At 38.3% G+C, this 12,158-nt stretch overlaps 1 protein-coding gene across 1 annotated transcript; it reads right to left on the reverse strand.

The window, feature by feature from the left end:
• Positions 1 to 546: 546 nt before the first annotated feature.
• LOC130740487 (exocyst complex component EXO70H1-like) lies at positions 547 to 2,797 on the reverse strand. Its single transcript, XM_057593122.1, has one exon. The coding sequence runs from the start codon at positions 2,601 to 2,603 to the stop codon at positions 735 to 737; it is 1,869 nt and encodes a 622-aa protein (XP_057449105.1). The 5' UTR covers positions 2,604 to 2,797; the 3' UTR covers positions 547 to 734.
• Between the last annotated feature and the right edge of the window lie 9,361 nt (positions 2,798 to 12,158).

Raw genomic sequence — 12,158 nt, forward strand, 5'->3', positions numbered from 1 at the left:
ACAACTTTTACTTGTGTGATGTTCAACTTTTACTTTGTTTATTTTTTAATTACATTATTTATAATATCACGATTTTTTCTCTATTTTCTTCTTATCTTACTCTATAAAGATGAATGAAAAAGAAGTGTGAATGGAATATAATTTCAATTTGTTAAGCATTTAATTGAACGTTCAATACTTCAATTCTTACATGTTATGTATGCAAAATAATTTGTTTTTTGAAGAGACTTCATCACTTGATGTTAAAGTCCAAAAGCTGTTAGTCATGGTTCTAAATGAAATCCGTAGCCTCCTAAAACCGTAATTGGAGAATTGATGTTTATTGGATTCCTCATGAGGAAAATGCTACTGTGGTGGCTAGCAAAGAAAGCTTGTTGTCTCCAGGATGCTGACTTTCATTTGCTAAACTCGCCACCTCCGGAGTAAGAAGTCATCCTCTAGAAGAATGTGTTAGGCATCTTGTAGTTTTCTTGTTTGGTTTAATTATTTTTCGATGTATAAAATAAAAGGGGTTGTCAATATGAATATCTTATTGCAGACCAAAAAAATCATAATCACTTTTCTGGAAAATACTAAATTCATCTGCACAAAACACCCGTGTAATTAGAAGTTCTTTCTTGTCCTATTATTATACACTCTGAGCAAGCATCACTTTCTTGTCGTTTTTCTAGTCCTAAATAATAAAAAAATAAACACACGAGGTGAGTCATGGCATCATTGATGATCGACCTAAATCACCGGCGATTGTAGCGATGCGGAGACGACAAGCTACCGGAATCTTCACTCCCATGCAAAATGTCATTCAAGTAATGCCCTATTTCACCGGGTAAAATCCCCATACCCGATTCCAACCCGACCCGATTCCTCTCAAAGAAATCACTGTACTTCAACACCAACATCGAACCTATCGACCCTTTGATTTCTTCTCTCAGCTTCGGGTCGGATACGACCCACGACGACTGCTTCCTGCACTCTTCACGAAACGCAGCGTTGAACGCCACGAAGCAAGCCCTGGCCGCTACTTCCCCCGCCGCCGTTGGATTCTCCGGCAACGCCGCCACCACCTTGTTCCACGCCACACGCTCGTACTTCGACACATACTCTTTCACCTTCAATTTGTGATTCGCCAACCAATCCTCCCCGAGAAGAAACCCTATATTCGATCTGCGAACCTTCACGACGACGTATTGCATGTTGTTCGCGAGGAAAAGATAGGAAAGCGCCACGTCCTTGTGAAGCTCCGCTTTGCCGTCAAGCTTGCAGAGCACGACGAGTATCAGCCACGCGATCCGCTCCGAAATCTCCGACGCGTTTTCGTTTTCGTTTTCCTCGCGCGTGGGGCTCCGGTAGTAAGATTCCGGCACCGGCATCGGAGATTGCGGCCAGTCGGCGATGATGTCAGTTAACACGCCGCTGTAGTCGGCGAGGAAGGTGAGGTAGTTCATCACATACCGCGTGAGTGGGTGGACCCCACCCCCTGGTACTGGTTTTCTAGAATTCTCCTTCTGGATCGCCGATTCGAAATCCGTTAGCATCGTTCTAACCGCCTCGCCGAGCTTCACAAGCGAGGTAACCGCCTGAGATCTGACGGTGGAGGTTGATTCGAAGGAGAATGTTGATTCAATTTGCGGCCAGTGATCGGAGATCGCTTCGTATAGATCTAGCGTCTTGAACATTTTCTCCGGCGTTAGTTTCTTGCATTTCGCCACCATTTCCGGGAAGCCAAACAGCATCACCGCGCTGTCTCTGGTAATCTCAGCGAAGCACGACTCCGCGATCCGCTTCTCCGACGCGGCGGAGAACACGTAGTCGCAGAGGATTCTCTCGCCGTGAAACAGAGTCCCGACGGCGACCTTGACGGCTTTCAACCAGCTTCTGATCTTCAACTCCAGAACCTCCCAGTCCATCTTCTGGACCTGAGGCAAGTTCAGCCGCTCCACTCCGAGATGGTACAGCGCCTCATCCACAATCGATTTCCGCATGATGGTGTACACCTTGACACACTCTTTCCCGTACCCACAGGCAATCATGCTTTCTGCTATAGCCTTCAAATCCTCCATAGCAAGCATAGAAACACGCTCCGTCTCGGAAATTGAATTCCCGGCGGTGAAGGTGAACTCCTCCTCGGAGATTTCATCGTCGTAATCGGAAACACTGCTCGGGCGGTCGACGGAGGAGCGGCTGGAGACGGAGACAGTCTCAGGATCCAGATGGTCCCTGTTTGAGGAGAGTATCCGGTAGAATTCCTTCTGGAGAGTTTTCATGGCGAGCTGCATGAGGAACTGAGCACGCACGAGCGTGGTGGAGGTGGAATCACGTGCGACGAGGTACTGCATAGCGGATTGAAGCCCTGTTACCGCGTTTAGATACTGTTTGGCTTCGTTGCGAGTGCCGGTGAAAAGAGGGGTAGTGAGTCTTGAACCGTGGCTGGAGCCGGAGGCGGAGGCGGAATCGGAATAGTCCCATTTGGTTATGAGAAACTCAGCTGTGGCGATATTTTCTTCCATTAAAGAATCTGAGAAAGTTCGGCGAGGCGAAGATGGTGGTGGTGATGAAATTGGTGATGATTTGAAGAAGATAGTTCGCATTCCTTTTCTTGGCATTTTAGCAGAAGCAAAGAAATGTGGTTGGTTTTGGTTGCGTATGGTAAGAGGTTTAAGGTTTAATTTAGTTTACGTGTGTGTTTGGGTGTAACAGAAGTGAAAAGAATGGAAAGGGATTTGGGATTGTCTGTAGTTTGGGAGAAGGAGAAGCGATTATATAGAGAGAGTTTGACTAGGGAGTTGGTTGACCCTTTCATTGGATGGGAGTGAAGGCGTAAGGGGATTGGACTACCGAGTCAGAGGATACGCGGTAAGAGTAAGAGTGTGAAACGTTTTATTGTTGGTTTTGACAGTGGGAAACAGTTTGCCTTTTTGGGAATTTATCATAACTTTTTGGTTGACAACTGGAGAAAGTAAAGAGGATTGTCACTGTCGTCCAACGGTCCAATAAGTTTCATTAACCATCATAGTTCATTCTCTAGTTTTGTTGTAGAAATAAAATTTGGAATTTTACTTCTTGTTCACATTGAACCTTAAGCTTTTTTTGGTGAGTGAGAAAAATATGAACCCTAAGTTTAGTTTAGACATAACCAACATGATTCACACAGAGTGTTTAGAATATAAGTGTGTAAGTCGTTAATTTGATCCTCATTTAGTGCCCCCAATTACGTGCCATTAAACAAATGATTGGGCTGAAGAGGTTCTAGATATCTTGGTTGGCCCACATCTTGCCAAATCGGTCCTCGTGACATTTTCACAAGCTTCCAAAACACTGAGGTCAATAGGCTGAAGCATGTCTTAAGATATGATCATTTAGCCTTCAAAGTGCATGTTTGTTTTAGTGGTGGGAGCGTTGGAAATGCATGTCCTAAAGGAATCTATAACTTGGAGCGTTGGGAATCAAGCGGTGGAAACGCAAGTTTTGACAGTCCAAACGCCCACCCAAACGGACCTTAAATCGCATGATATGTCCACTTCTTCATAAGCTTTGATGACACAAAATAATGATGGGGTTTAAACATAGCTTCTGTTCTGGTGGTTGATACTAATTACATGTGGAAAACCGAAAGCTAGACCCCATTACTCAAGCCAGGCATAGGCTCGAGCTTCATTCTCGAAGAAGCGATAGGTTAAGAGAGCAGTCGACGTGCAGCCGATAAAAAAACTTGCTCGAAATGCTTAGCCGAACTTCAAGAGTCGTTTGCTATTTCACTTCAAAAGGTGTATGAGCTTCGCCTCAGCACGTCCCGTCCATGAAGTCCATTATAAGTCGATGACGCCTTGCACAAGCCGCAAACACGACACTCAAGGGAGCCTACGTGCAATCAGGCTTAGAACCACACGATGATGCAGAAAGTTATAACGATTCAACAACCGTCCATCTTCCAAGCATCGCAGGACCAATCGGTTTAAGGGATTCCCAACCTTGTGCCCCGCTACCTAGGAAGACACGAGCCTCACCCATATGTGATGCAACATTAGTCGAGGACTAAGGTAACCTAACTCCATCTCACTCACTCACTTAGTATTCACCTCCTAACTTCGGTGTCGTAGTGCTAACATGCAAGTCTCTCACTACTCACCCCGCGACACAAGAAAGTTCACCACCACCCAACCCCGTCGTCACTCATATGAAGTTTCCTACCGTATCCTACTTCACAATACTCAAATGGGTGATTTGATTGTACCTGGTCCGATCAACATATTGGATTTTTTTAATATTTTGAAATGTATGTAGACAATATTTGTTTTGATGCATCTAAAATGTTGTTAATCACTTAATTCTCTTGGATAAGTTAAGCAGCCATGCAAAGAAGTCATGAAGAGAAGATTCAGAGTATATTATTTTACTAACATACTATTAGCATTTCCCATGTCATATGTTTTTTTTGTTTTTCTTTTTTGTCATGTACTATTAAACATAAAAAAATAATGTTTGGTTCACACCTAATACTAACTTACACATGCATGTGAGAGATAATACATAAAGAGAATAGAGGGAAATGGTAGATAATGTACTAACAATGAAAGAAATTTGAGTGTAAGTGAATCTAATAGTTGAACATAAATTTGTGGTTGTTTGACAAAAGAACTAGGTTTTAAAAAAAAGAAGACAAAAGAACCAAAAATTCCAAACTTGTGAATTGTGATCACGAGTTGTTGGGTTTTGATTATGACTTGGTCCGCTCATTAATGCATAGGAGGCATTTATCAACATTGAAGACAAAAAAATGGGAGACGGCACGGCAAAGAGTTAAGATAAATACTCGTTTATATAAAATAAAAAAGGGAAAAATTGGTCCACCTAAAGTTTGTGTAATTTAACCAAAGTTTTTTAGGATTACTTAGACAATTTCAAAGTAAATACGCATTTAAATTTTATTGACAACTACATTATTGATCAAAGAACAAAAACAAAACCTAATATAACAAGGATTATGATAAGTATAACTGGAAGCATTTAGTTAGCGGGAGTACATGGCCGGGGGGGGGGGGAATGAAAAAAATAATTATTTTAAAGCTTAATTTTTAAAGTTTATGGATCATATTAATGTTATATTGTGCTTTTTGATAAACACTTTTTATTTTCGATTTGTTAATTTTTAAAAGACCTGAAGATAGGTTTAAAACAAGCTTCCTTGCCCACAAAGGCCAAAGGATCTACTCCATATGTTTGGTTTCTTGTTGTAAAATCCAAAAAACAATTTTGGTAGAGTAAAATTAATGTGAAAAATACTGACGTTTGAAAATTATTTTGGAGAATTAATTCCAAAGCTATAATTAACTCAGCTAGCTCATACAAAAACATTTTTATCCAAACATTAAGGGCCCGTTTGGTGTGACGTATAGTATAAGGCCTGATAGTATAAGGCCTGATAGTATTAGGCCTGATAGTATAAGCCCTGATAATTTTCTTATACTATACAGCGTTTGGACATACACTGTATAATTTACCATATCGTTTAAATTAATGCAATTTTATGTTTAATGAAGTATTGAATAATGATATAAAATAAAAATCAAATATGGAGGTGATTATAACGGTGGTGGCGGTGGTGATGGAAGTAGTGGTAGGTTGGTGGTGGTGGTGGCAATGGTGGTAGGTTGGTGTTGGTGGCGGTGGTGGTGACAGTGGAGATAGGTTGGTGGTGGTGGTGGCAGCAATGGTGGTTGTGGTGGTGGTGATGATAGGGTGGTGGTGGTGGTGGTAAGGCGGTGGCGGCTACAGTGGAGGGTGGAGGCAATGGTGGTGGTGGTGGCGGCGATAGGGTGGTGGTTGTGGTGTCGGTGGTGGCAATAGAGTGGTGGCGACAATTATGGTGGTGGTGGCGATAGGGTGGTGGTTGTGGTGGCGGTAGGGCGGTGGCGGTGGCGGCAACATCGGTGGTGGCGGTGGTGGCAGCGATGGTGGTTGTGGTGTTGGCGACGATAGAGTGTGGTGGTGGTAGTAAGGCGGTGGCGGCTTAGTAGGGTGGTGGTGACGGTGGAGGGTGGAGGCAATGGTGGTGGTGGTGGTGGTGGTGATAGGGTGGTGGTTGTGGTGTCGGTGGTGGCGGCGATTATGGTGGTGGTGGCGATAGGGTTGTGGTGGCGGCGATTATGGTGGTGGTGGCGGTAGGGCGGCAGTGGTGGTGGTGGTGGCAACACCAGTGGTGACGGTAGGGCGGTGGTGGCGGCGGCGGCGGTGATCGGATGGTGGTGGTGGTGGTGGTGGTGCCAATGGTGGTGTAAGTTGGCAGCAATAGAGGGTGGTGGTGATGGTGACTTATACGTCGCAACCTTATCATGTCTTATCCATCACTCACATGATGGATTAAATAATACGTCATTTTAACGTATAAGGGGACTTTGATGGATAAACTTATACAATACAATGTCATCACCAAACAATGGATAAACTCATAATGTATTGTATAAGCTTATACTATCATGCCTAATACGGCGTGCCAAACGAGCCCTAAAATAATTCATATTGTAGTAACAAACATTTATCCAACCACAAGGGGTGGCACAAGTGGTGAATGTGCATTTCCTTAAGGGATTTCACCTAGGCTTCTGGCCCGGGTTCGATCCCTTCTGAGGTCAAAAATAAAAACCTTTGTGGCCAGAGACATCACTACCGTATCCCGAGCCAGATTAGTCACGTGAGACCCCTTTCTCCGGTGGAGACTGGTGGCCAAAGGAGAAAAAAAACAAACATTTATCCGGTACGCAGTTTATGCATACTTTTAGAGTCAATTTCATGTTGGTGACTGGTGAGGGTATAGTGTAGGGATGTCAATGGGTATGAGTGGGCATGGATAGTATATGCCCACCACCCGCTCCACATGTAAAAATTTATACCCGTACCCGCTTCATACCCACATGGATATCAATTAAGTGGGTTTTAACCGAATTTTAACATATCCGTGGATATCCATGGGCACCCGACACCCATGAACATAAATAAATTCACATATATTTGTTCAAAATTAAATTTAAGATTGGACTTTACAATCAATCATTGTGTAAAAGAAAATATTTTTTTTTCTACCTTTTTTTAGACTAAAAGCTTCTTTTTACCATTATCATTGTATAACTCAATCACAAATTCACTAGATACTAGACTTAATATACATTTACGGCTACGCATACATATAAAATATATTTTAGTATTTTATATATCAGGTGGGAATCCATGGTTTTTTTTTGTAACCAAAGATTGTATTAAAAGGGAGTACAAGAGGTACTCAAACCCTTAATACAAGAGAGAAAGAGTAAAAAATAAAATGGATCGTAGAAATATGGATCGTGGGTATCCATGGGTATGGATACATCAATATCCGTACCTGCTCCATTAATAAATGGATCGTAGAAATATTCATTAAATAAATCCGTGAATACCCGTGGGTGCGGGTAATTTTACCCATAACGAGTTTTTATCCGCGGGTATCCACCGGTGTGTGTAATTTTTACATCCCTAAGTGTACAGTTGCCATCAATAAATAAACAGCGTTCAGACAAGTCCAGCTTATCGACTTTGTCTGATCCACGGTCCACCAGACTACGTTGTTTTCAGGCAACTTAAATGAATTTCCAGTGCATATCAGCATATGTATACCGTCTATTAATTTGGTTTCGAATTTGCTTAATTAAACTCCATATTTCTCATATTTGATGACCTAGCTAGTTGTCTCAAAAAAAAAATATGATGGAACTTATTAGAAATTAGGAGGCCTATACTCAACCACAAAAGCTAGCTCAAGAGTTGAGGTTTGCACAACCCTTATAAACACTGGCCTTATCTCTAGCCAATGTGGGACTTCTAACACACCCCCTCACGTCCAGGATTGAACAGACTGGAACGTGGGAACAACAACGGGTGGCCCAAATATGGGAGGTCTCCACACAACAAATGGATCTAGGATAGGCTCTGATACCATATTAGAAATTAGGAGGCCTATACTCAACCACAAAAGCTAGCTCAAGAGTACTTGAGGTTTGCACAACCCTTATAAACACTGGCCTTATCTCTAGCCAATGTGGGACTTCTAACAGAACTAACTAGTGTGTGATTAAAAATTGGGTAAATTTTCATGTCGGTGGAAAAGTGATTTTTGGGAGAGATGACTAAATAGTTTTTGTGAGAAGAAAAGTGAGTTTGAACGATTTAACTGTGGATCCAAACAAACTTAATTATAGTCTTTCATCTGATTTAGTCGTTAGGAATAATTAGGGGATACAAATACTTTTCCTTACCATAGTTATAAGGATATGAATCAAAGATGCTTGTAAAATATATAGAAAAGAAAGCGTATGGAATGTTCCACAGGTGAACATATTACATATATATCAGTTGGAGCTATCATAGCTAGCAAGCTTTCCACAATATATACTACATGCACTGAAGGGTCAATAAATTAGTATACTGCAAATTGAATACCTCTTACATATAGTCTTATATATATGATACGTATAAGTATACACCGCCTAAAATGTTGTTGAATTTTAACTTTCTTAATTATCAGTGACTTAATGAAGCAAGTTTCATTGTTGTAGACTTTTAGATGATTCTTAGCCATTACATATAATTATTTAATATTTCCGGTGTAACATGCTTGCTTTTTGTGATTTTTTTCTAATTATTTAGAATTTTGCTTTATGAATTTAATCATATCCATCCTTTTTTTAAAACATCTTTGATGATTATTGGAAATATAGTAGTTTGGACTTTGGGGTAGGGCTGCACATGAGTTGAGTTGGATGAATTTTCAGGCTAATCAGGACCCGAACCGATCATAACTGTTTGGGTTGGGTTGGATTTTGTGAATTTTCACCTACAAATCCGAACCAACCCAATCCGACAATCTTCGGGTTGGTTTGGATGGATTGATTGGATCGCTATATTAAGATAAAAATAAATCTGAAATATTAAAAAATATTAAAAAACAAGTACTTCAAGTCTCTAACATGCGATTATATCATAAGTTAATAACTACTATCTACACACATCTATACAACAACACATAACTAAACAAGTACTTCAAGTTTTTAAATATGACAAGTAATTACAAACAAATTAGTCTTCAAGTCTCCATAAATTACATACCCTATTAGTAGGTTAGGCAAAAATTAAAATTATTAAAAATATATACTAAATAATATATTATTATTATATGATTGGATTTCGGGTTGGGTTGGATGGATTATTATGGAATCCGATATCCGATCCAAAAATAATTGGATCGTAATAAAATCCATCCGGTGGACCCGTTGGCCCAATCCAACCCGTATTTTTACTATTGAATCGGATTGGATTGGATGAATTTATTAGGTTGACCTGGCCCATGTGTACCCCTACTTTGGGGTATACTGGAAACGTATTTGCAAACGTAATTAAAGTTTACGGTTATACGTAGGTAATTGACTTGTGCTTTTGTCTCAAATTGTATTCATTCTGCTTAGCTGTCGTCCATCAATAGAAGACATGAATAGGGATTCTCTAAATGATTCATGAAAAAGTTTAGGTTAAATAACTTATTATTCAATCACGTTGAAGATAAGTGAGTTGAAATTTTTATATTTTATTTATTAATTTATTTATAAAAAATCATATTGATCAATTGAGTTATGAGTTAATAACTCACATGGCTCATTTAGACGAGTCGAATTTGAGAGTGTTTAATTAATTTCCAATATTTATCTCAACTTGAGCACATGAGTTAGTTGCTGTTTCGTTTTCTTGGCTTTAATCAAGTCACAGGGACGATAAATCACGCCATCATATATTAATTTTAGACGCATTCCCCCTTTCATTATCTTTTTTAATTTCTTCCAAACATTAAGCAAACGAAAGCCATGCCAAAAGACACTAAATACAATGCCTGAATGAGACTGATGATATTCACAAAAGCTTTTATATATAGTAAAGTCAAAAGTCAAATTTGATAATGTGCAATATTGTTTAATGAAAGTAACCAGTCTCTATCCATCATGTTAATTTTTTTTATAGTAATAAGTAGCCGCTTACAGCCAATTGTTGTGAGACTAATCACTCATCCAACTATCAACGCATTAAAGGATAAGAGGTTGATTAATGATTTTTTTTTATATTTATAAAAATTGAGAATCAAACCTCCAATCACTTATTTAATGGACGGATTGTTAAACCATTACATCAACCCATTTAGTTTCATCATTTTACTAGTAAACAAGTATTCATAATACTAAAATTTTGAAACCTTTTATTTTTCATACGTTTGAGAAGTGAAAATTTAGCGTCAATAACTACTAGACATAAACTAAAAGTTCTTCAAGTTGTGGAAATATTGAAAATAAAGGCAATCAGCAAAATGATGAACAAACTCATAGAACTATTGAGGAAAACCCAAAAAATAGATCACTCTTGTCGCAAGTTTAATTTTGGAATGCATCAAATGGTCTATTCGAACCAATGATATGATTCTCTCTTATTTGATGTATGTGTTGCTTGAAAAGTTTAATCTAAGCCTCTTAGAAGCAGAAAAAAACGACAAATAACTTATGCATAATATTTCTTCAACCTGAAATTATTCTTTGTATAACCAAACATATTCTTGATCGGGTCAACAAAGGTGCATTATGAAAATTAAATAGAGTTTAATGGATATGCACTAACAGTGTAAAATAGTTTTACACAGTCATCCAATTAAAGCATGTCACATAGGAGAGATAATTACATTTGACTTTAATTTTAATTAAAATAATAAGATATTTTCTGATTTGGCGGAATTCAATTGAATGTCTATGTAAAACTATTTTACACTGTCAATGCATATCCATTAAACTCAATTAAATACTAGCCAGCTTTCTATATGAAAATTGTAAACCACCTAAAATGTGGCTGAATTATATTTTTATTGGTTATTTAAGTGGCAGTGCTGTTTTGATCATGTTGGATGGACATTTATTTCATTTTGCTTTTGGATATTAACTTTCTTAATTATTAGTGACTTAATGAAGCTAGTTTCATTGTTGTAGACTTTTAGATGATTCTTAGTCATTACATATAATTATTTAATATTTCCGGTGAAACATGCTTGCTTTTTGTGATTTTTTTCTAATTATTTAGAATTTTGCTTTATGAATTTAATCATATCCATCCTTTTTTAAAACATCTTTGATGATTATTGGAAATATAGTAGTTTGGACTTTGGGGTAGGGCTGCACATGAGTTGGGTTGGATGGATTTTCAGGCTAATCAGGACCCGAACCGATCATAACTGTTTGGGTTGGGTTGGATTTTGTGAATTTTCACCTACAAATCCGAACCAACCCAATTCGACAATCTTCGGGTTGGTTTGGATGGATTGATTGAATCACTATATTAAGATAAAAATAAATCTGAAATATTAAAAAATATTAAAAAACAAGTACTTCAAGTCTCTAACATGCGATTACATCATAAGTTAATAACTATTATCTACACACATCTATACAACAACACATAACTAAACAAGTACTTCAAGTTTTTAAATATGACAAGTAATTACAAACAAATTAGTCTCAAAGTCTCCTAAAAATCACTCAAATAATAGGATCTAAGTCTCCATAACTTACATACCCTATTAGTAGGTTAGACAAAAATTAAAATTATTAAAAATATATACTAAATAATATATTATTATTATATGATTGGATTTCGGGTTGGGTTGGATGGATTATTATGGAATCCGATATCCGATCCAATGATGATTGGATCGTAATAAAATCCATCCGGTTGACCCGTTGGCCCAATCCAACCCGCATTTTTACCATTGGATCAGATTGGGTTGGATAGATTTATTGGGTTGACCTGGCCATGTGCACCCCTACTTTGGGGTATATTGGAAACGTATTTGCAAACGTAATTAAAGTTAACAGTTATACGTAGGTATTTGACTTGTGCTTTTGTCTCAAATTGTATTCATTAAGGCATGAATATGAGGGGATTCTTCTAAATGATTTATGAGAAAGTTTAGGTTAAATAACTTATTATTCAATCACGTTAAAGATAAGTGAGTTGAAATTTTTATATTTTATTTATTAATTTATTTATAAAAAATCATATTGATCAATTGAGTTATAAATTAATAACTCACATGAGTTATTTAGACG

Source organism: Lotus japonicus, chromosome 2 (assembly GCF_012489685.1).
Source record: "Lotus japonicus ecotype B-129 chromosome 2, LjGifu_v1.2".
NCBI classification, from domain to species: domain Eukaryota; kingdom Viridiplantae; phylum Streptophyta; class Magnoliopsida; order Fabales; family Fabaceae; genus Lotus; species Lotus japonicus.

What these genes read in the sequence shown, in the direction of transcription:
- LOC130740487 (XM_057593122.1), bottom strand. Translation starts at nt 2,603, where the DNA reads ATGCCAAGAAAAGGAATGCGAACTATCTTCTTCAAATCATCACCAATT.